The sequence below is a fragment of the Dipodomys spectabilis genome, unplaced genomic scaffold (genome assembly GCF_019054845.1).
Source record: "Dipodomys spectabilis isolate Male_0828 unplaced genomic scaffold, ASM1905484v1 ptg000180l, whole genome shotgun sequence".
NCBI classification, from domain to species: domain Eukaryota; kingdom Metazoa; phylum Chordata; class Mammalia; order Rodentia; family Heteromyidae; genus Dipodomys; species Dipodomys spectabilis.
This window is the reverse complement of record NW_024870857.1, coordinates 1332430-1357809: the sequence shown is the minus strand read 5'-3', so window position 1 is coordinate 1357809 and position 25380 is coordinate 1332430. Positions and strand designations below refer to the sequence as shown.

At 39.7% G+C, this 25380-nt stretch overlaps 1 protein-coding gene across 1 annotated transcript in view; it reads left to right on the top strand.

The window, feature by feature from the left end:
* The first annotated feature begins 3103 nt into the window (after positions 1-3103).
* Ccnb3 (cyclin B3) overlaps positions 3104-25380 on the top strand; it is a 54399-nt gene continuing 32122 nt past the window's right edge. The window contains exons 1-3 of the mRNA XM_042695266.1: positions 3104-3127; positions 20679-20811; positions 23963-24046. Of these exons, the coding sequence (XP_042551200.1) occupies positions 20716-20811; positions 23963-24046 (180 nt within the window). The 5' untranslated portion in view covers positions 3104-3127; positions 20679-20715. The remainder of the gene's footprint in view (positions 3128-20678; positions 20812-23962; positions 24047-25380) is intronic.

Sequence of the window (25380 nt, the reverse complement as noted above, 5' to 3'; positions counted from 1 at the left end):
ATCCACATTCAGTTTTTTGTGGATAATTGGAGATAAGAGTCTTTTCTACCCAGGTTGGCTTCCAACCAACCATCCTAAGATCTCAGTCTCCTGAGTAACTAGGAATACAGGAATAAACCACTCTCATCTGGACTTTTTATTTTTAATGGCAGTACTGGTCTCATGTGATTGCCTGATAAGCTGTAAATCTACCAGTTGAGCCATGCCTCCAGTACTGATTTTAGCTGCTACTTTTGAAAAGAATTTTACTGAGTTTTCTGCCTGGTGTGATGTTGAACTAGGATCCTCCAGATCTCAGCCACCTTATAACCCGAGCATCAGGATTAGGTATGAGCCTTCAGCACTTTGGCATTTATTTTTTTTCTTTATTTTTGTTAGCACTAGAATTTCCTGGCCATTAAAAACTTCTTTAGTGACACTGGGGTTTGAACTATGGGCTTAGAATGCTAGGCTTACTTGGCTGGTTTTGTTCCACTTGAGCCATGCTGCTGGAAGAGGGGGAGGAAGAAAGAGAAGAGAGGGACCAAAGGAGGAGAGGAAAGAGAGAATGAGAAAATCTTTGATATTTCACTTTTTTCTGGAGTTTTAACTCAGTGCCTTACACTTTCTACTCTTGCCAGCTGAACTGATAACTACCAATTGAGAAATGGCTCCATCCTGACCTTTTCATGATTGTTTTGAAGATAGAATCCCAAAGATTTTTCTGCCTGGGCTGGTTTGGAACTGTGATCCTCTGGATCTCAGCTTCCTTAACAGTTAAGATTATAGACCACAACCACAGCACTTGGTATCTTCAAAAACATTCTTTTTTTGGTGGCAGCCATTAATTTGAGCTCAGGGCCTTGCATTTGCTCTGTAGGAGTTCAATTATTTGAGCTTCCCCTTCAGAGAGGGAAGAAAAAAGGATGAGAGGAAGAGAATTAAATCTTGGCATCATTTTAGACTATTATTATTATTATGTTTTTTAGAGCTCTAGCCCAGCTTTTATGTGTGCTAGTCTTGGGCTCTGTCCCTAAGCTTTGTGTTCAAGGCTGTACTACTTTGAACCATAGCACCATTTCTGACTTTTTAATAGTTAATTGGAGATAAGAGTCTCATGGACTTTCCTGCCCTGGCTAACTTTGAACTGCATTCCTTCCATCTCAGCCTTCTATTTACTCAGGCTGAGTAGCTAGAATTAAAAATGTGAGGCACCGACACTTGGCCAGCTCGGCTTTTTGCTGGTTACTTTGGAGGTACTATCCCAAAAACATTCTACCTGTGCTGGCTTTGAGCTAGGATCTTCCAGCTCACATCCTCCTGACTAGCATCCACCTCACATCTTCCTGAGTAGCATGAGTTCTCCAGTACATGTCATCTTTTAAAAAACTACTTTTGTTTCTATTAGAGTTTGAACTTTGGGCCTAGCATTTGCCTTGCAGGTATTCTACTATTTGAGCTAAGTTTCCAAGAAGGAAGAGAAGGAAGAAGGCAGGATGGGAGGGAAAGAGGTAGACAAGGAGGAAGGCAATTGGGTAGAGACAGAAAGATATAATGAAATATCTTTAGTTTCTTTTTTGTGATATTGGGATTTGAACTTGGGGCTGGGAAACTGACTTGATTACTTCGCTGGTATAACAATTTAGTCATCATGAGAGAGAGAGAGAGAGAGAGAGAGAGAGAGAGAGAGAGAGAGAGAATGAATGAATGAATGAATGAGAATGGAAAAAAATCTCTGTGGTATTTCTTAAGTGTCCAATCCAGCTTTGTGTTGGTTATTTTGATGGAATAGTCTCACAGACTTTTATACCTTTTCTGGCTTTGACCTTGAATCCTCTAGTTCACATCCAGAGTAGCTAGGATAACAGACATGTGCCTCCAGCACATTCTGCATTTACATTTTTCTCCCATTTTTTCTCTTATTTTATTAAAAAGTTTTTTGGCTGTAGTAGTTAAAACTTAGAGCCCATCATTTGCCTTGCAGGAGTTTAATAGTTGAACTAAGCTTCCAGTAAGTGATATAAGGAGGGAATGGGAGGTAGGAAGGGATAAAGAAGAAGGGAAGCCAGGCACTAGTGGCTCATGCTTTGTAGTCCTAGCTACTTAGTATGCTGAGATCTGAGGATCCTGGTTTGAAGCCAGCCCAGGCAGGAAACTCCTTAAGATTCTTATCTCCAATTAAGTACCCCAAAAGTCAGAAGTGGAGCTGTGGCTCAAGTGGTAGAGTGCTATCCTTAAGCAAATAAGCTCAGGGGAAATGCCTAGATGTAAGTCCAAGCCTCAGTACTAGTAAGAGAAGAGGGGGAGAGAGAGAGAGAGACAGAGAGACAGAGACAGAGCGACAGAGAGAGACAGAGAGAGTCAAACCTGTCATTTTTTTCATTTTTCTGGTTTTTTTATTTCTTTAGTTTTCCAGCCTATTTTTGCTGGTTATTTTGGAGACAGAGTCCCAAAAACTTTTCTGCTTGTGCTACTTTTGAACTAGAATAGTTCAAACGTGAGTCCCTCAACATGTCATTTTTTTAAAGTTTTTATTTTTTGCTGTAGTAGAGTTTGAATGTAGGTCCTCACATTTGCCTTGCAGTAGTTCTACTGTGAGCTAAACTTCCAGGAAAGTAGAGAGAAGGAAGTAACCTGGTAGGGATGGAGGGAGGGAGGGAGGGAAGAAGAAGGAAGGGAAGGAGGGAATGAGAGATAGAAAACTATAATAAAATCTCTGGCAATTTTTATTTTCTTTTTTGTGATCCTGGAGTTTGAACTCAGGGCATGGAATTTGTTAGGCTTGCTCACTTGGCTGGTGAAGTAACTATTGAGTCATGATTTCTGGGAGGGGGCGTGGACAAAGAGAAGGAGAGGGAGAGACAAAAAGATTGAAAATCTCTGTTTTATTCCCTCTCTCCTTCCCTCCTTCCCTCCTCCCCTCCCCTCCCTCCTTCCCTCCCTCCCTCCTTCCCTTCTTTCTGTGGGTCCTGGGCCTTCAACTCTGAGCCTGGGTGCTGTCCACAAGCTCCTTTTGCTCAAGGGTGGCACTCTACCCACTTAAGCACAGCACCACTTCTGGCTTCTTTTGTGGTTAATTGGAGATAAGAGTCTCCACAGACTTTCCTGCCCAGGCTGACTTTGAACTGTCATCCTCAGATCTCATCCTGTGAGTAGCTAGGATCACAGGTATGAGCGCCTCCAGTGCCCAGCAATGTTATTTCCTAGTTTTCTTTTCTTTCTTTCTTTTTTTTTTTTTTTGCTAGTCCTAAGGCTTGAACTCTGGGCCTGGGCACTGTCCCTGAGCTTTTTTGCTCAAGGCTCACACTTTACCAATTGAACCACAGCTTCACTTCCAGCTTTTTATTAGTTGATTGGAGATAAGATTCTCAAGGACTCTTCATGTCTGCTGGTTTCAAACCATGATTCTCAGATCTCAGTCTCCTGAGTAGCTAAGATTACAGGAATGAGCTACTGGGACCTGGCCTTAATTTTCTTTTAGATGGTACTAGAGTGTGAGCTCAGGGCCTCAGAATCTCTAGGCTTTCCTACTGGGCTGGGTTCTGCTATTAGAATCTTCTTTCCAGTTTTGCTTTTTCCTGGCAATTTTGAAGACAGAGTTCTAGAAAACTTCTCAGCCTGAGTTGGCTTCCAACTGTGATTTTTTGGTTCTTAGCCCACTGAGTAACTATAATTTCAGATATCAAACCTAGTGCATATCATTTTTCAGAAAAAAGTTTTATTTGGTGCCAGTTGCTTAATTTGAACTCAGGGTGTTGCATTAGCCATTGTAGTGTTGTATCATTTGTCTCACTAAAAGGAGAAAGGAGGAAGTCCGTGAAAGGGAGAGACAGATGGAGAGGCAGAGAAAGAATATAATTTATCTAGTTTCCCATAATTTTTGTATTTTATGGTAGTATTGGTGGTACAACTCAGGGCCTCATATTTATTGTGCTTGCCTGATAAGCTTGTACACTATCATTTGAACTGCCTCTAGTATTGATTTTTTTCTGCTAATTTTGAAGAAAAACGTACTTTTCTACCTGGTTTGGCTTTGAACTGGGATACTCCAGATCTCAGATATCTCAGTAGCTAGGATTAGAAGCATGAGCCCTGAATATTTGGCATTTTAAAAAAAGTTTTTTTTTATCTGTCTTAGGTCTTGAACTCTGGACCTGGATGCTGTCCCTGTGCTTTTCAGCTCAAGGCTAGCACTCTACCACTTGAGCCACAGGGCCACTTCGGGTTTTCTGGTAATTAATTGGAGATAAGAGTCTCATGGACATTCCTGTTTGGGCTGGTTTTGAACCACAATCCTCAGATCTCAGTCTCTTGAGTAGCTAAGATTACAGAAGTGAGCCATTGGTGCCCAGTAATTTCTTTATTTTTGACAGTACCAGAATTTGAATCAGGAGTTTGTATTTGCCATGTAGGTGCCATATCACTACATCCAGGTTTCCAAAGAGGGAGAGAAGGAATGGGGGGGGGGGGGGAGAATAAATGAATGAAATTGTACCTTTTTTGCCTTTTTAAAAAAATGATACCGGGCCGGGTACTGGTGGCTCACACCTGTAATGCTACCTATGAGGGAGGCTGAGATCTGAGGATCATGGTTAAAAGCCAGCCTGGGCAGGGAAATCTGTGAGACTTTCAATAAACCACCAGAAAACTAGAAGTGGTTCTGTGGCTCAAGTGGTAGAGTGCTTGCTGTGAGCTGAAGAGCTGAAGGACAGTGCCTCGGCCCAGCATTCAAGCCCCACGACTGACAAGAAAAACAAAGTGATACTGGGATTTGAAATCAGGGCTTAGAAGTTGCTAGAAATGCTCACTTGGCTGCTGCTGTTCTACTTTACCTATGCCTCCTTGAAAAGAGGAAAGTTTGAAGGAAGAGAGAAAGAGAGAGAGAAATACAGAGAGATAGACAGAGACACAGACAGATGAAGAGTAGGAGAGTAAGACAGAGAAAGAAAGCACACTCCAGAGAGACACAGAAGAAAATCTCTGGTATTCCTTAGGTCTTCAATTCCCCTAAGTTGTTAGTTTTCTTTTTTTTAACTTGACTAATATTTTACTGCTTGAGCCTTGATTTCCAGAAAGGAGCAGGGTGAGAGAGGTTGGGGAAAAAAGGAGAGGAGAGGGAGAGAAGAAGGGATGGAGGTAGGGAAGAAGGCAGGATGGAAGGGAGGCAGAAAATGAGAGATGGAATGAGGGAGGTGATAGATAGAAAGATATAATTAAATCTCTGTACATTTATTTTCTTTATTTGTGATACTGGGATTTGAACTCAGGACATGAAACTTGTTAAGCTGACTAATATGGTTTGTTTTATAACACTTGAGTCCCGATTCCTGGGGGGGGAAGAAGGGGAGGGGAAGGGGAAGGGGAAGGAAGGAGAAAGAGAGACAGGGAGAGACAGAAAGTTATTGAAAATCTATATGGTAACTAGGCAATGGTGGCTCATGCCTGTAATTCTAGCTACTCAGGAGGCTGTGATCTGAGGATCGCGGTTCAAAGCCAGCCCAGACAGGAAAGTCCATGAGACTCATGTTCAATTAACCACCAGAAAACTGGAAGTAGCACTCTTGCTCAAGTGTTAGAGCACTGGCCTTGAGCTGAAGAGCTCAGGGACAGTGCCCAGGCCCAGAGTTCAAGCCCCACAGATGACCAAAAAAAAACCCCAAAACAACCTATAAATGGTATTTCTTTTTCTTTCTTTTTTTTTGGTGGTACTGAGGTGTGAACTGAGGGCCTCACAATATCCAGGTTTTCTCACTGGGCTGGTTTCTACCATGTGAGCCTTTCCTACAATTTTGCTTTGCTTTTTCCTGTTTATTTTAGAGGCAGAATCCCCAGAACTTTTTCTGCCAGAGTTGTCTTCCAACTATGATTCTCCAGTTCTCAGCCCTTTGAGTAACTATGATTATAGGCATCAATCCTAGTGCATATCATTTTTCAGATAAAAGAGTTTTATTTGGTGAGAAATATATCATTTGAACGCAGGGCCTTGCATTAACCATTCTAGTATTACACAATTTGATCCACACCTCAAAGGAAGAAAAGAGTAGGGGCAGAGGAGAATATGAAGGAGAGACAAGGAGTAGAGAATGAACATTTTTTGTTTTACTTTTTTTGCAATCCTGGTTGCAAAACTCAGGGCCTCATGTCTCATGTGCTTGCCTGATAAACCAGTACTCTACCATCTGAGCCATGGGCCTAGCACTGATTTTTGCTACTAATTTTGAAGCAACTCTTTTCTATCTGGGCTAGCTCTGAACTGGGATACTCTAGGTTTCAGACACCTCAGTAACTAGGATTAGAGGTGTGGGCCCCTAGCACCTGGCATTTTTAGAATTTTCTTTATTTTTGGAACTACCAGAATTTGAATCAGTAATCTGCATTTGCCATGTAGGTGCTATGCCACTAGAGCCAGTCCTCTAATGAAGGAGGGAGGGAGAGGGAGAGGGAAAGAGAGAGCATTAATGAAATCTTCTTGCCACTTTTTTGTTTCTTTAGTGATACAGAGGTTTGAACTCAAGGCTCAGGATTTAGAATTTTCTAGGCTTGCTAACTTGGCTGGTATTGTTCCACTCCAGGAAGAGAGAAAGGGATTGATGGAGAGAGAAATAGACACAGACAAATGGAGAGATGAAGAGTGAAACAGAGAGAGACAAAGCAAGGCAGAGTCATGCAGAGAGATATAGAAACAACAGAAAGATGTAGAGTAAGACAGAGACAGAGAGAAGAGGGAGAGAGAGAAAATAAGTTTCTATGGTATATCTTATACCTTCAATGTGGCTTTTTCCAGCTGATTTGGAGACAGAGTCACACAAACTTTTATGCTTGTGCTGGCTTTGAACTAGGATCCTCCAGATCACATCCAAAGCAGCCAGGATAACAGACCTGCATTCCTTTATTTTTGGCTGTAGTAAAGTTTCAACTTAGAGCCAAGCAACTTCCCTGAAGGAGTTTTAATATTTGAACTAAACTTGCAAAAAATGAGTAGAAGGAGAGACTAATGAGTGAAGAAGGGACAAAGAAAAGGGAGAAAATTGGAAGAGACAAGGAAACTAGTGAAATCTCTGGCTTTTCTGGTTTATATTCTTTGTTTTGTGATACAGGGATTTGAAGTGAGGGCACAGCACTTGCTAGCTAGTTTGCTCAATTAGCAGATATTGTACTACTTGAGGCATGCTTCCTGCACAAAAAGAAAGAGAAAGGGAGTGAGGGAGAAAGGAAGAGTGAGACTGAAAGAGGCTGAAAATTGTATTTATCCAGGGCTTTACCAATGTAGACCTGGCCCCAGCCCTGCTTTCTTCTGGCTATTTTGGAGACAGACTCTGAAAGTCTTTTTTGCCTGGGATGACTTAGAACTGTGATTCCCCTGGATCTCCACATTTTGAGTAATTAGGGTTACAGACAAGAACCTAAGTGCCTAGCTTTGTTTAAAAAGAATTTTCTTTTTGGACTGCAGTTACTTAGTTTGAATCGGAACTTTGCATGTACCCTGAAAGAGTTTAATCATTTGAGCTTCACCTGCAGGGAGAAAAGAGGAAGAGAAAAAGAGAGGAAGGAAGTGGGGGGGGGGGGAGAAAATTAATTCTCTGATTTTTTTTTTATAGTTTTGGTTTGGTTTTGTTTCTTTGATGCTCAAGCCTAGATTTTTCCTGGTTATTTTGGAGATAGAGTCTCACTGACATTTCTGCCTGTATTGGTTTAGAAGTGTTGTCCTACATTTCACACCCATCTGAATATCCAGGAATATAGACATGAGTCCCCACACTTTAATATAAAACCAATCTTTAATTTTGGCAGTACTAGTGTGTGAACTTAGAGCCTAGCATTTGCCTTGTAGTTTTTCTTCCAGGAAGAGATGGAGGAAACAAGGCAATCAAGAGTGGTGGAGGCAGAAAGGGAGGGAGAAAATGATGGAGAGACAGAAAGATATAATGGGTTCTTTGTGGCATTGTTTTCTTTTTTGTGACACTGGGGTTTAAACTCAGAGACTGGCAATTGCTAGGCTTTTTCACTTGGCTTATATTTTACTGCTTGAGTCAGTATTACTTGAAGGTAGCTAGGAGAGGGAGGGAGGAAGAGGAAAGAAATCTCTGGTTTCTCTTAAGTTTTTATCTTTTTTCTGTACTGGTCCTGGGGCTTGAACTCAGGGCCTGGGTGCTGATATTTAGTGTTTTTTTTTTCCCTGAAGGCTAGTGCTTTACCACTGAACCCAGAACCACAGCTCCACTTCAAGTTTTGGTGGTTATCTGGAGATGACATTCCTAGGTCTTTCCTACAAGGGTTTTCTTTGAACTAAGATCCTCAGATCTAAGCTTCCTGAGTAGCTAGGTATATAGCTATGAGTAACAGTCACCTAGCCTTTTTGTATTATCTGGCAATGCTGTTGGTATAATCAGGATGTAATATCTCATTTGCATTCTTGATAGGCTGGTGCTCTACCACTTGAGCCATGCCTCCAGCACTGATTTTTGCTGCTACTTTTGAAGCAAGTTCTACTGTCTTTCTGGCTGCTCTGGCATTGAACTGGCATACCCCACATAGTAGCTAGTATTAGAGGCAAGAGCCACAGCACCTGGCATTTTTACAATTTAGTTTTGATAGTACTAGATTTTGAATCAGGTCTTTCTTTGCCTTTGAAATATAGGTACTATCTCATTAGAGCTATGCTTCAAAGGATGTAGAGAAGTAGAGAGAGGGAGAAAGAATTAATAACATCTTCTTGTTACTGTTTACATTTTAAAATGGACATTAGAGTTTGAATTCAGGACTTAGAACTTGCTAGGTTTGCTCACTTGGTGATGTTGTTCTACTTGAACCTCCTGGAAGAGAGAGAGGAAAGGAAGAAAGGAGAGGGGGAGAGAGGAGAGAGAGAATTTAGGGCCCAGTATCACAATGTCTGCTTTATAGGAGGCTGGTTTTTTTTTTTTTTTGCCAGCCCTGGATCTTGAACTCAGGGTCTGGGTACTCTCCCTGAGTTTCTGCTTCTTTTTTTGTGTGTGTTGGTTGTGGGGCCTGAACTCTGGGCCTGGGCACTGTCCCTCAGCTCTTCAGCTGAATGCTAGCGCTGGCTTTTTCTGCATATGTATTGCTGAGGAATCAAAACCAGGGCCTCACGCATGCAAGACAAGCACTCTACCACTGAGCCACCTTCCCAGCCCCTCCCTGAGCATCTTTTGCTCAAGGCTGGCACTCTATCACTTGAGCCACAGCGTCACTTCTTGCTTTTTCTATTTATGTGGTACTCAGGAATTGAGTACCCAGGGCTTCATGCATGCTAGACAAGCACACTACCACTAAGCCACATTTCCAGCCCCAAGAGTTTTAATATTTGGACTAACCTTCCAGAAAGTGATGGGGCTAGAGAGGAAGAAAGGGACAAAGAGAAAGCAGGAAGGAGGGGGAAGAAGCAAAAATAATTAATGAAAATCTTTTTGGCATTTTAAAATATTTTTTGTTTGGTGATGAAGGGGTTTGAATTCAGGGCATGGAACTTGGTTAAGCTTGCTCACTTGTCTGATGTACAACTTGAGACATGCTTCCTGGGCAGAATGGAAAGAGAGAAGGAGGGAGTATTAATTAAATCTCTGAGCCATTGTTTTCTTAGTGCTCCAGCCTAGCTTTTTGGCTGGTTATTCTGTAGACAGTCTTAAAGACTTTTTTTGGACTCTGCTAGTTTTGAACTAGAATCCCCCAGTTCTCACCCTTCTGAATAGTCTGGAATAGAGGCATGAGTCCCCAGTACATATAATGAAAAAAACTCTTTAGCCGGGTGCTGGTGGCTCATGCCTGCAATCCTAGCTACTCAGGAGGTTAAGATCTAAGGATTGCAGTTCAAAGCCAGCTGGAGTAGGAAAATCTGTGAGACTCTGATCTCCAATAAACTACAAAAAAGGCCAGAAGTGGAGCTGTGGCTCAAGTGATAGAGCACTAGATTTGAGCAAAAATTGTTCATTATGTTGACATAAACTGTACAACTTGTGGGTAGAAACAGGAGGGAAATACTGGGAAAGATCAAGGGAATGGGTGACATTGTCCAAAAAGAAATGTACTCTTTACCTGACTTATGTAACTGTAACCCCTTTTTAATAATAATAAAATATTAATGCATAAAAAAGAAGACACTCAGGGACAGTGGCAGGCCCTGAGTTTAAGCCCTAGGACCAGCACATACACAAAAAAGTAATTTACTTTTGGCTGTGCTAAGGTTTGAATATAAGGCCTTCCATATGATTTGCAGGTGTTTTACCATTTGAGCTCTCTAGGAAGGGAGAAAAGGAAGATCATAGGATAGGAGTGTGTGAGAGAGGAAGGGAGAAAGGGAAGCAGAAAATAAGGGGCAGGAGAGATAGAAAAATGTAATGAAATCTCTGTGGAATTTTTCTTTATATTCTTTTTTTGTGATACTGGAATTTGAACTCAGGGCATGGAACTTGACTGTTGTAAAACTTGAGTCATAATTACCAGGAAAGAGATAGATAGAGACAGAGAGACAGAGGGAGACAGAAAGAGATTGAAAATCTATGTGGTATTTCTTTTTTCTTTTTTGGTCACACAGGGATGTGAACTCAGGTTTTGCAATCTCTAGGCTTTCCACCTAGGCTTATTTCTACCATTTCAGTCTTTTCTCCAGTTTTACTTTTTTTTTTTTTTGGTTCTTTTGGACACAGAGTTCCCAAAAAATATTCTGCCTGATTTGGTTTCCAATGTGATTCTCTGGTTCTCAGCCCTCTGAGTAACTATGATTATAGGCATCAACCCTAGTGCCTATCATTTTTCAAAAAAATATTTTATTTGATGTTACTTAGTCTGCACTCAGGGTCCTGCATTAGCCATTTAGGTATTGTAATCATTTGACTCATATCACAATTGAAGAAGGAATGAGGACAGGGAGAGGGAGACACAGAGGGAAAAGGAAAGAGGGAGAGAGGTATGGAAGGAGAGAGGAAAGGAGAGAGAGAGAGAGAGAGAATGAAAATTTTCTGGTTTCTCTTTATTTTTCTACTTTTGGTGATACTTGTTAGAACTTTGGACTTCATGTCTCACATGCTTGCCTGAGAATCTGGTATTGTACTACTTGAGCTGTGCCTCCAGAACTGATTTTTTTGTTTCTTTTGAAGAGAGTCCCACTGACTTTCCTTCCTGTTTTGGCTTTGAACTGGTATTCTCTAGGTCTCTGCCACCTCAGTAGCTAGAATTAATGGCATGAACCCCAACACCTGGCAGTTATTAAATTCCCTTCATTTTTGGCAGTACTGGAATTTGAATTAGAGTGTTGCATTTACCATGTATGTGCTCTTTCACTTGAGAAATGCCTCCAGGGATGGAGAGAGGGTGGAAGGCAGGAAGGAATGGCAACAAAGAGAAAAGGAACTCTGTGCTATTTTTCCTTTTTTAAAAAAAAATGGTGTTACTGTTTTTGAACTTTGGTCATCTCACTATGCGCTTCCTCAATTCTTGACATTCTACAACTTGAGCCATACCTATAGCGAGGCAGCTATTTGAAGGGAGTGAGAGAGGGAAGTGAGGGAAGGAGCAGGTAGGCAGATCAACAATGAAAATGAAATTTCTGTTGTTTCTCTTGTTAGTTCTGGAGTTTGTAGAGTTTGAATTAATACCACATACAACTGCTTGCCAATTAGGCTGATGCTCTATGAGTAGATTCAGGCCTCCAGCCCTGCTTTATGCTGCTTACCTTGCACTCAGATTCTCACTTATTCTCACTTACATGTCTGTGTGGTCTGGCTTGGAACTGTGATCTCACACTCCTGAGTAGATAGGATTATAGGCATGCACCACCTGTGCCCAGCTATATATATATATATATATATATATGTATATATATACATATATATATATATATGTATATATATATACATATATATATATATATATATACATATATATATATATATATATACCAGATACAAGGAGCTCATGCCTGTAATCCTCCATACTCGGGAAGCTGGAAGCCGAGATCTGAAGATCACAGTTCAAAAGCCATCACAGGCAGACAAGCCTGTGAGAATCTTATCTCCAGTTAACTTCCAAAAATAGCTGGAAATAGAGCTATGGCTTAAGTGGAAGACAGGAAGCCTTGAACAAAAGAGCTCAGGGACAGTGGACATGAGTTTAAGCCCCAGGACAAGCACACACACACACATGCAAATTTAAAAATATATATATTTGTTTTTACTGGAGTTTGAACTCAGGGCCTTACATTTACCATACCATGAGAGGGAGGGAAAAAAGTAGGGAGGGAGGGTGTATGCGGCAGGGAAAGAATTAATGAAATCTATGTGCCATGTTTTTCTCTTTTTTGATGTCTCTCTATTGATACTAGTGTTTGAACTCAAGGCTTGGAACTTACTAGGCTTTCTTACTGGCTGATGTTCTTCCCCTTGAACTATGCCTCTTGGGATGGATGGAGGGAGGGAGGAAGGAAGGAAGGCAGACAGAAACAGAAAGAGATTTTTTTTCTTTTTTTTTGTAGTACTGAAATGGGAACTCAGAGCTTTCCACACATTCTAGGCTTGCTCATTTTGTTGGTGCTCTACCCCTTGAGTTATGCTTCCAGCCTTGCTTTTTCTTCCTTTTTTTAAATTTTCTTGTAAAGATGAGGCACAGAGTGGTTACAGTTACACCAGTAAGGTAATAAGTGCACTTCTTGTCGTGCATTGTAGTCTCACAGGCATTTATGCCTTGGCTTGCTTCAGTGTGATTCTCAGCCATCTGAGTAGCTAGGAGCACAGGTATGTGAGCTCCCAGTGCTTGGCATATTTTAACAATCCTTTTGTTTTTGACAGTTCACTAGTTTGAACTCAAGGCCTTGTATGTATTCTATCATTTTGGCTGTAAGGGAGGGATGGAAGCAGAGAGTGAGAGCGAGAGCAAGACACACAGAGAGAGATCTATGATTTCTCTGAAAAATTTTGCCTATGTTTTTGGCAGTACTAGGCAGTACTCAGTCTGATTGTCTGCTTTGCAGCTGGCCTACTACTTGAGCCACACCTCCAGCTCTGCTTTTTGCTGGTTATTTTAGAGATGAAGTCTAGAATCCTTTTTTACCTTGGTTGGCTTCCTGAGTATCAAGGATTATAGTGTGACCTATATAGGTTCCTGGCTAGTATTTGCTAAATAAATGGATTAATGCATAAATATAATTAATGAGGATGTTTGGATTGTAGTGCTTTTCTTATGCAGGTTAACTTTATGATATGGGTTAGTTAGCAAGCTATACTTTTGTTCCTGTAAAATGGGAATAATAAAATTGCCTGTATTTTTTTAAATCAAGGATTCATATTCCTTTTCCTTTGTTGGTACTGGAGTTTGAAGTTAATGCCTCAGGCTAAGGCAGGAGGCTCTTTACCACTTAAGCTTCTCACCTGGATTTTTTTCTTATTCTTTTCTTTATTTTTTCTTTTTTAATATGTTTTTATTGTACAAATACTGTACAGAGGGGTTACAGTTACATGAGTAAGGTAATGAATACATTTCCTATTGAGCATTGTTACTTCCTCCTTTGTTTTTCCCTTACCATCCCTTCCCTCCACACCTCCCCAACTCCTCCCTCCCCCCACCAAGTGGTAAAGTTCATTTTCAACATAGTGTCTTGTACATCTCATTGTTACAATGGGTCAACCTGTATCCTTATTTCAGCATTTTGTTATTTCCCTTCTCCTCCCCAATTTAGAAAATTGTATATACAAGATACAGGGCACTGGAATCAAATACAGTGAAAACAGGGGTAAGAACATACCAAAGAAACAAAAAAACCCAAATAGTACATTATAAATACATTCAAAACAATAGCAAGAAAGTAACCACTTGTGTCCCTATTTTGGGGTTTATTTCACTTTAACCTCATCTTATATGGTCATATGTACATAGCTTTTGACCTTTTCTGCTTGTCCTAGACATATACTAGTTATTGCAAGTAAGGGAAACCATGGGACCTATGTTTTTTGGGCCTGGCTTACTCCACTTAATATAATTTTTTCCACATCTTTCCATTTCCTAACAAATGGGGTAGTGTCATTCTTTCTGATGGAGGCATCGAATTCTAAGATATATATATATATACATATATATATATGTATATATATATATATCACATTTTCTTGATCCATTTATTTACTGAGGGGCATCTGGGTTGGTTCCATATCTTAGCTATGGTAAATAATGCTGTGATAAACATAGTTGTGCTGGTAGCTTTAGTATAGCCTTGTTTGTGATTGTTTGGGTAAATGCTTAAAAGTGGGATTGCTGGGTTATAAGGGAGCTCTATGTGGAGTAATTTGAGGAACCTCCATACTGCCTTCCAAAGTGGTCTTTAAATTTTTTTTTGGGGGGGGCGGTCCGGTCATGGGGCCTGAACTCTGGGCCTGGGTGCTGTCCCTCAGCTCTTCAGCTCAAGGCTAGTGCTCTACCACTTGAGCCAGTGCCACTTCTGGCTTTTTTCTTTTTGTTTATGTGGTGCTGAGGAATCGAACCCAGGGCCTCAGGCATGCAAGGCAAGCGCTCTACCACTGAGCCACCTTCCCAGCCCAAGGTCTTTAAATTTTTAATTGTTATTATAAAGTTGATGTACAGAGGGGTTTTAGTTATGTAGTTAGGTAATGAGTACATTTCTTTTTGAACAATGGTACCCTTTTCCTCACTCACCTTTTTTCTTTGGGGGACAGGTGTGTGTGTGTGTGTGTGTGTGTGTGTGTGTGTGTGTGTGTGTGTGTGTGTGTTTGTGTGTGGTGTGCATCCAGGGTGACCTCAACCTCTTACCTCAACCTCCTGAGTGCTAGGATTACAGTTAACTGCTACTATATAAAGATAGGATTGTTGTTATACTTTTTAGTTTTTGTAAGAACATTTAACATGAAATTTGCCATCTTAAATTTGAGACTCACAATATCATAGTGTTAACCATTCCTGTGTTGAACATCAAATCTCTATAAGTTAATCATCTGTGTATATTGTTTGTTTGTGTGTTTAGTTTTCTTCATCATGCTTCCTAGAGGTTTCTCAGGTGATTTCTTTAAAAAAGTACTTCTTATTTGCATTGAATTTTCAATATTGGCTTCTATGTTTTTTTCTATTGATTTCTGTCCAACAGAAATCAATGTCTTAGGACATTGATCAAACTCAGGATCAGAAGGAAAGTATATTGTATTTAGCTATAATTTTGCCCTCTCCACTTTCCAAGGTTTTCCCCATATTTTCTGAATTAAGCAAACCTATCCTATTCTCTTGGGCTAGGTTTCCTTAATTCTCTTAATTTTCCTTTATCTGAAAATGTCATGATTTCCCCTTGATGGGAATTTCACTGTCATTGTCTTCGTCGTGGTCGTCGTCTTCTTCTTCTTCCCCCTCCTATTCCCCCTCCTCCTCCTCCTCCCTCCCCTCCTCCTCCCCCCTCCTCCCCCTCCTCCTTCCCCCTCCTCCTTCCCCCTCCTTTTCTTCTCCCCTTCTCCCCCACCCTTATACTGGGGACTTGGCTTGAACTAGGTCTTTTGCACTATCACATGACTTTTTTTCTCAAGGCTAGCACTCTACTACTGGAGCTACACCTCCACTTCTGGATCTTTGCTATTTACTTGAACATAAGAAGCTGCCTTAGAATCTTGATCCTCTGAACTCAGACTCCTGAGTAGCTAGGATTACAGTCTTGAGCCATCATTGTGTGGCCATATCCGTTTTTTGAGGAGTACTGGGATTTCAACTCAATATTTTGAGTTTGCTAGGCAGGTGCTCTACCACTTAAGCCATTCCCCCAGACCTTTATGGCTTATTTCTATGAATAGGGTCTACCGTTTATGCCTGGACTGCCCTGGACCAGCATCATCCTCTTTATATTTCCTTAATATCTGGGGTCACATTTCCTCAATATCTGGGCTTCACTATGCCCAAGTTTTATTGGTTGACTTTGTCTCTGGTTTTGCCTGGGCTCTCTTGGAATTGGAATCTGCAGGATTTAATGCACTTTAAAAAAAATCGTGTGGGGGCTAGGAAGGTGGCTCAGTGATAGAGTGCTTGCCTCACATGCATGAGGCCCTGGGTTCCATTCCTCAACACCACATAAGCAGAAAAAGCTGGAAGTGGCCCTGTGGCTCCAGTGGTAGAGCGCTAGCCTTGAGCTGAAGAGCTGAGGGATGAGCATCCAGGCCTAGAGTTCAAGCCCCACGACCGTCCCCCCCCCACCCCCCCGCCAAGAAAATATAGTGTGTTGACCCAATTTTAACTTCTATTAGCTCTCCGGCACCTGAGTGCTCATTCATAAAATAAGGATAACTTCTGCCCTGTTTCCTTCATGAGAACATTTATGAAATCTTACAGGAATTAGTTTTTGATTTTTGAAGGGATATATTAATGTTTTAATTGCTATGACATTACATCATTCACCTGTGTTTCCTCCCCATCTTCTAGCAGGATTATTTAACTGAAATAGACTCTTTTGAGAGACTTATATTTTTCTCCTATCACTCAAATCTGCTTCGAAGGCGTATACTCAAAATTCTTCTCTAACACAAAGTCAATTAGCAAAAGATATCAATTTAAAAAGTACTAATCTCCCATTGGGACAGCACTTTCCAGCTACTTCCTTCTTGCTCTCCCTCTTAAGACCCAAGCTTCTCCACTCGTTATGCTCCATCTCCTTGTTAGGTAGTATAGTATCAGTGCAAGCTGATTGGCCCCTTGCTGGCCAATCACGATTTTACTTCCTAGTGGGGCTGTTGTTTTCAAAATCTGCTGGACCTGTTCGGGAAAATACAGAACAGGCCCATATGAAATACCTCTACATTTTATTTCCTGATCTCCCCTAGTCTCGGGGCAAGTCCTCAGTCTTCCCAGTCCTTAATATCGGTGTGAGGTAAGTGCCTTTGGCCTTGTCCTGTAGACTCTAGTTTCTGGCTCTGTCACAAAACAGTTAATTGATTCGTGACCAATACAGCAGCCCCTTATTACATCCTCTCTCCACTTGATGGGATGCACAATGTCCTTGCAACAACATATTTCTCACTTCCTTCTGTCATTCAGTACTGTGTACAGAGCTAAACCTGCACAAGATTGGGAAGGAGGAGTGCAGTAGGAGGTGAGATGGAAAAGTAACGTCTATCCTAGCTTTAATGGTGCTACCAGTACAGGTGCCTGAATGTGGGTATGTTTACAAATGTCTTTTACAAGTGAAAATGTGCAGGATCGATTTAATTCACAAGTAGTGTGGGATCTGATGTATCTTTACATTAGAGAATGTTTTCAAAGGGCATATTTTAAATTACAAATTGGAAAATGGAATCTTCCATTCTCCTTTGATTCCCTTTCATCTATACTGTTCAACCCTCTTCAGCTCTGGTTTTCCCACTGGCTTCTGCTAAGATCCATTTAGACTTGTAGAAGTTCATGGATCAAAAGGATTCCAGAGTCTAAGATACACTTTAAGGTGCATACAGATCACCTGATATTGATAATTTGCATATCTGGATTTGGTAGGCCTGCGATTTTAAATTGCTAACAAGCTCCCAGGTGATGCTAATATTGCAAATACATTTGCCACATTTTGAGTATGGAGGGGCCTGTGGTCCAATTGCTTCATTTTATAGGGAAATGTAAGCCCAGATTGTCCAGTGTTAAGTTCACATTATGTGTTTCATGTGTTTGTTGACACTATATTATGTTCTCTCTCCAGTGCCTTACTATGTATATAACCTATCTTTATGCTTAAAATGAAGTTGCTACACTTTGATAGACTGTTTTGGCCAGTTTCATTCTGTTATCCATATGTGAGTTTGAGCACTAATCCTAGGATGCTAAGTGTAAGCCTCTGACAATTATCAATGTGTAGGTGGTAAAAAAGTGTCCTTTTAGGAAAGAATGTGTTTGACAGTGTCAGTCCTCTACTCCCCAATCTAGTGACAGGGAAATTAGCTTACCCAAGTTAGCATATGCCCCTCTCCAAGCAAGTAGTTAGTATTCTGGATGATAAATATGGTATATTGTAATCATTGGAATAACTTGATTTTCTCTGAAGTTTAGTTAGTACATAATGTCATTTGCTGGAAGGCTGTTGATTCTACAGTAAAAATTTCTAAGCATGAACCTGCTCAGCAATTAAAACCTTGTAAGAGGCATGACCAATAATAGTGGTGTAAGTAGTTTCCATACAGTGTAATTAAGGGCAGGTGCACCTAATGTAGCTTTATTGTTGCTTAGATGAGTTTTAAAGAATGAGATGGAAAATAGATTTAGACTTGAGGGAAGTGATAGTGTGTATCATTTACTGAGTGCCTACTATGTGTGCTTGGTGCATAGATTTATACTTGAGCTGTATGACTCATGTGTAGGTAGTGGGATAACTATTTTGCAAATGAGGAAAGTGAGGATCAAAAATTAAGATGATTTAGAAGTGTAATTCCTCAGATTCTAAAATGTGTGCCCATTTTACCTATCAACACGATAGCCTTTCTCTTCGTTTTGCTTTTTTTTGTGTGTGCTGGTCCTAGGGCTTGAATTCAGGTCTGTCTCTGACTCTTTTGCTCAATGCGAGCACTCTGCCACTTGAGCTATAGCTCCACGTGCAGCTTTTTTGGTGATTGATAGGAGATAAGAACCTAATGGACTTTTTTTGAAGTGTTCAATGTGATCTGAGACACTCAGAATGCTTACAAAGAGCTAAGTTATTCATGATACTTAATAGTTTGTTTTAGATAGTAAGTCACTTAACTTATCTGGGACTATAAAATGGACAGTATTATACTTGGCCTCCTTACCCTCACAATTGTGTAATGAGATTCAGCAAATGATAAGTGTTCTGGCGCATATGTATATTGGCCTTTCCTCACTCTATAACATGTTTCAGACATCTTCATCCAAAACAATACCAAATTATGCTTTTCCTTTTGTAAGATTTATTCTCAAGCTACAATCTCCTCTGCTTCCCTTTCTAATCAGCCTAGCATCAGTCTAACCTTTCAGCTCTATTTTAACTGCTTTCAGAACTATTCCTTATGGTCCATATTCTAGACATCTGGGATGTTCCTAATCTCTGTATGTTCATACCTCTTCTCTTTTCTGGACCTGGCCTTTTTACCTCAAAATTAAATATTGTTCTTATTTGCTTTCAGTAAACTTGTTAACATTGTATTCTTTTGTAATGTTTTCATCTTAAAATTAATACAAACACAGTGTTGTAACATATACAATCGAAGTGCTGATGGTAGTAGAAATGGACATATGTATGCATTCTTCTATTTTACAAAGATTTGGCAAAGTAACAAATTATTTTTTATTGTCATTACAAAGGTGATATGTAGAAGGATTACTGTTTCTTAAGTCAGGTAATGAGTGCATTTCTTTATGGGCAATGTCACCCCTTCCCTTTCTCTCTCCCAGTTTGGGCCTTTCTTTACCTTTAGTCTATTTGGGAACTTCTTTGTCATTTAAATCCAGATTGAATATTACTTCTTCTGTGAAGCTGTCATCCAACCCTGACTTTTCATTATCTATCTATAGTACTGTTTTAGTTCAGGCTACTATGATAAAGTGGCTACAGACTGGATGGATTAAACAATAAATATTTATTTTTCAGTTTTGCAGTCTGGAAAGTCCAAGATCAAGATACCAATACATTTTATAACTGGTGAGACTCTACCTCTTGGTTCATAGATGGCTGTCATTTTCTTGTAGCTTCAAGTGGTAGAAAGGGACCGGAGAACACCTACTATTTGAACCATATCCCAGCCCTATCTGAGGTTATTTACAAGGGCACTAATGCATGAGAGCTCTACCTTATCACTTAATCACCCCCCAAATGCCACTTCTACTAATACCATCACATTGGAGGTTAGAATGTCAACAGGTGAATTTGATGGTGGGGAGATACTAACAACTGCATCCACAACAAGTATTCTACCTTTAATAAATAATTTATCACGTTTTTATGGTAATGTTGTAACTGTACATGTAAACACTTCTGTGATAGGATTCATGTTTGTGTCTTTTTCCTAAAATAACCATTACATAATGGTAAGTTTGTTGTATTACCCTTAGAGTCTTGTTTGTCAGATTGAATATAGGTAGGATTGAAAAGGCTCTCTTGTGTATCTTGTAATAACTACTTTTCATAATAATGTTTTTGCTTGATATATATATATATATATATATATATATATATATATATATATGGTGATTATTGAAGACTCACCAACTAATGAAACTTTCAGGAATGTAAACTGAAGTCCCACACTGAGATGACTAAAGGTAGAACTCTCCTAAGATTTATAATAACTGTTAAATTCTTATGACAGATGATTTTCAATGATTTAATTTCTTTTGTTGATGTCTTTTGAATGTTTCCCCTACTAGGTGTCCAGAATTATGTGACAGTATCTTCTAATTGCTTGTCATATTATGCATATATATGTGTGCAGACATTCTCTTGTATTGTGTATAGTGTCATTATAATTTCAGTGGCCAGGATGAAATTTCTTTTAAAAATCATTAACTCTGCCAGCTAGTTGAAGCCTAGGAAATTGAAATCATTTGCTTAAAGTTAATTGTGATAGAATCAAGATTTGAACCCAGATCTACTCAACCTCCCCCCCCCCCCTCTCTATATATAAATTTCCTAGGAATGCTGCAGAGAGATTGAGTTTGGTCAAGTGTTTCTGTCTTGTTTGCGGTAAATGGTTTTTGAAAGCATTCCTTTCTGATTGCAGCCCTGCCTTGGACAAGACACAACTGAATCTCTAGGAGATGCCACTGCCATTATCACCCCAAACTTCCAAACCAGAAGCTGAGAACATTCAGTCCAGCAAAATTATGCCCAGTGACCATGACCAATTTAACAAGGTTAGAGAAAGCTGTCTTCCACATCCATGTCTTGTGTAGTCTCCTGTGTTGGACTACCTACTAATACCTATTCTCATCACTGAATCCTTTTTTTTCTTTTTAAATACCAGAGTTTGAAGTCAGGACCCAACACTTGCTAGGCAGGTTCTGTACTACTTGAGCTAAACCCCAGCCCTTTATGCTTCTGTTATTTTTCAGATAGGGTGTCACATTTTGCCCAGGCTGGCCAGGATTGTAATCTTCCTATTTAGGCTTCCTGTATAGCTAGGATGACAGATATGTACTACCGTGCCCAACTTTATTAATTAAGATGATATTTTAAGAACTTTTCTCTCAGTTTCACCATGAATTGTGACTTTCCCAATCTCAGCCTCCCAGAGAGCTAGCATGTATAAAGCCCTGGGTTCTATCTCTAGCACCATGAAAATAAAAAGGGAAATGAATTCTTCCCATAAATATATGCCTCAAATGAAGGTTACCTTCCACATCTTTTCTTTTTTTTCTTCTTTTTTTTTCTCTTTTTTTTTTTTTTTTTTTTTGGGTCCAGTGGTGGGGCCTGAACTCTGGGCCTGGGCGCTGTCCCTCAGCTCTTCAGCTCAAGGCTAGCGCTCTACCACTGGAGCCACAGCACCACTTCCGGCTTTTTTCTTTTTGCTTATGTGGTGCTGAGGAATCGAACCCAGGGCCTCAGGCATGCAAGGCAAGCACTCTACCACTGAGCCACCTTCCCAGCCCCACCTTCCACATCTTTTAAAATGAAACAGAACTCATTCTCATTGATGATCACGTCTATACAGTTTCTCTGAGAAGCTGTACTACAGGAGGCTGTAGTACATTTTGAGGGGGAATGTAAAGATTATATCAGCAAATATATTATTTTTGAAAAGCAGGTTGTTGTACATCCCTAATTTGAAAAATCCCAAATCTGAAATGCTTTAGTCTGGAACTTTTTGAGTGCCAATATTACTCTATAAGTAGAAAATACTACATCTGATCTATGATGGAGTGTAGTCAAAACGTAGACACACTAAAGATACTGCATAAAATACTTTCAGGATATGTTCATAAGGAATATTTGAGATGTAAATAATAAATTTAGTATTAAAACTTTGGTCTCAACCCAAAGATAACTGTCTCATTATAAGTATACTCAAACTGTGAAAGAATCTGAAAATATCAGCATCTGGATGGGTGATAAAGTGATACCATGAGTACATATTAACTCTTCTGATTTCACCTTGAGTATAGTTTGGCACTGCCATTCTGTCCATAGTATTGTTTTAATTTGTTTGCTTTACTTGTTTTGTTTGTTTTTTGTTTTGCCAGTGCTGAGGCTTCAACTCTGGGCCTGGGTGCTGTCCCTGAGGTCCTTTTGCTCAAGGCTAGCACTCCATTACTGAAGCCACAGCGCCACTTCTGGCTTTTTCTATGGTTCACTGGAGATAAGAGGCTCATGGACTTTCTTGCCTGGGCTGGCTTTGAACCGTGATCCTCAGATCTCAGCCTCTTGAGTAGCTAGGATTATCAGCATGAGACACTGGTGCCCAGCTCACAGTATGTTCTGTTTGTCATCATATGTTTTAAAATAAGAATTAGGCTAACACTGATGAATTAGCATCAAGACAGTATTTCCTAGAGCAAACTTCATTAGGCCAGTCTAATTTCTTTGGTTGGACTGAATATGTAAGAACTGCCTAACACTATAACTTACCTACTTCAATACCTAGCAACATCCTCCTCAGAAAAAAAAATGCTTGTCAGTTTTCTCTCAGTGAAGATAAACATTTTAATGACTTTGACTTTAGTTGTACTAAAATGATCTTCATGGAAGGGTCAGATTTTTTTTCCTGTGAGGTTTATAATCGTATCAGATTGTATACTTTTAAAAATAATTATTTCTGAGGCTTAGGGATATGGCTCAAATGATAAATCATTTGCCTAGCAAAGGTGAGGCCCTGAATTCAAACCCCAGTACTGCCAAAAACAAACCCAACCCTATTTCTTCCCATTTATAGTTTTTTTTTTCTTTTCCGGTTGTGAAGCTTGAACTCATGGCCTGATAAATGTCAATGAGCTTTTTCGCTCAAGTCTAGTGCTCTCTTCCAGTTTTCTGGTGGTTAATTGGAGATAAGTGTCTCGCTGACTTTCCTGCCTAAGTTGGCTTTAAGCTGGGATCCTCCTGAATAGCTAGGATTACAGGCATGAACCACCGGCACCCAGCTCCAGTTACAGATTATACAGACTCATTTTTTGGTAGTAACGGGGTTTGAACTCCAGGCCCTGGGCTTACTAAGCAGCCTTTCTACCACTTTTTGAAGCCAGTCTGGGCTGGGTGAGAGGCATCTACGATTAACTATCAGAAAGTGGTATAGTACCAACGATGAACAAAAAGGTCAAATGACCTTAAGGCCTCTGAGTTCAAACCCCTGGTGCCAGTAAAAACAGTATTGCTTGTTCATCCTTAAGTACACTGGAAAGTAGGTTATTGTTTCAATTTTACTGATGAGAAAATTGTGGCTCAGAGTTTAAGTGACTTGTTCATAATCAACAACTAGTAAATAGCTGATTCTGAAGCCCTATCTAGGCTTGACACTATTGTTTTATTGGAAATGCCTCAAATAAGCTACTTTAATGTAAGAAACACTTAAAAAAGTCCTTTGTTTCCATATCTTTGGAATTTGTTTCTGAGAATTATACTGAAGTTTATCTTGCCTTTTCACTTTTAAGGTCATTTTAAAGTAGTTGTACAAAGGAGATTCAATTCAGCTTGTCAGTTTATGAGTACAATGCATCTTGATCAGTGTCACTCCTCTCATCATTCTTCCCCCTATTGATCTCAACCCAGTGCATCCCTTTAAGTTACTTAGTTCCAATTTCACATATGTACATTGAATATTATGACTGTATTTGCTGACCTTTCTCTCTCCATTCTCTGCTATTATCTTATCTCCATCATCAGTCTTTGTCTCCTCTGGGGATCTATAAGAACCCTGAGTGCTAAACTATCATTTTGTTGTAACTTATGGAGTTTATGATATATATCCTCTTACTTGGGATTTGTGTCATTTCTCCAAGCTCTGAAGATGACCAGAAATTCCTAAAAAGGCTGTTCACAATTGAATATATTCATTTATAGCTTTTACTTTTTCAGAGGGAAGAGAATTGCCAAGCAAAAATATCTTCTTCACCTCAGAGGACAATCAAAAAGAGATCAGCTTTTGAGGATCTCACTAACGTGAGTATGCTAGGTTAATTATTTACTATGGTTTTGCACAAGCTTTTGACAGTCTTTTTTTATTGTGAAAATATTGTACAGAGAGGTTACAATTACATGGGCAAGGTACTGAGTACTTTTCTTATCAAGCATTTTTGCCTCCTCCTTTGTTTCCCCTTCCCATCCCTTCCCATCTCCGACCCTGCCCTGCCAAAGTTGTAAAGTTCGTTTTTCGACATAACATCTTGTACATCTCATTGTTGCAATGGGTCCACCTGTATCCCTCTTTAAAAATTTTGTTTTTTTCCCTTCCCCTCCACAAATTATACCAACATCAAATACAGTGAAAACAAGGGTTATACTGTGGGGTAGGGACATACAAAGCAACAAAGAAATCATGTTATAAATATATTAGAAACAATCATAAGAAAGAAAAAACATTTGAGTCCTTATCTTGGGGTTCATTTCACCTAACATCTGGTATATATACACAATGGAATTCTATGCCTCCATCAGAAAGAATGACATTGCCCCATTTGTTAGGAAATGGAAAGACTTGGAAAAGATTATATTAAGTGAAGTAAGCCAGGTCCAAAGAAACATAGGTCCCATGGTTTCCCTTATTTGCAATTACTAGTATATATCTGAGACAAGCAGGAACGGTCAGATAAGTTGACAGTCTTTTCCTTGAGGAATCTTCCTAGTTTTCTGTACTCTTACCCTCTCTGGATTGTGGAGAGCAGAATTTATTTGCATTCAGTGACCTGATTTCAGAAACTAGAGGTGCTCTTCCTCTTGCCTTTATCATTTGAATCAATTGGTGGAGTTTTCTTGGGATGGCAGATTGATCAACAGATAAGAAATTGTAGATCACTATGAAAACTATGAAACATTGTATTTAGCTAAATTCCAGATGTGGCTCTGCTTTGGAGGTAAGTACTTTGGTGGAATCATTGTAGTCTAGGACTATGTTTATCAGTTCAAGCTGTTGCTTAATATGGGCAAGGCAGATTTTTTGATTGTGTAGGATTGATCTCAGTCAGTACCTCTGTTTCCCAGACATTAAATATCACTACCAAGTATAGAGATATACACATTTGTACTTAAGTCCAAATTTATGTCTATCATTTATCTCTCTACCTATATACAGAGATAACACATATGTACACACACACACACATACACACACACACACACACACACACACACACACACACACACAGCCCTATTGAAGAATTTGTGAATTCCACAGCTCTAGTTAGTTCTAAAGAATATTTCTTGCATTTCCTACTTCATATTAGTATATTCATTCAATTCCAGCAAGAAAGAACTTGGATTCCCAAGAATATCAACAC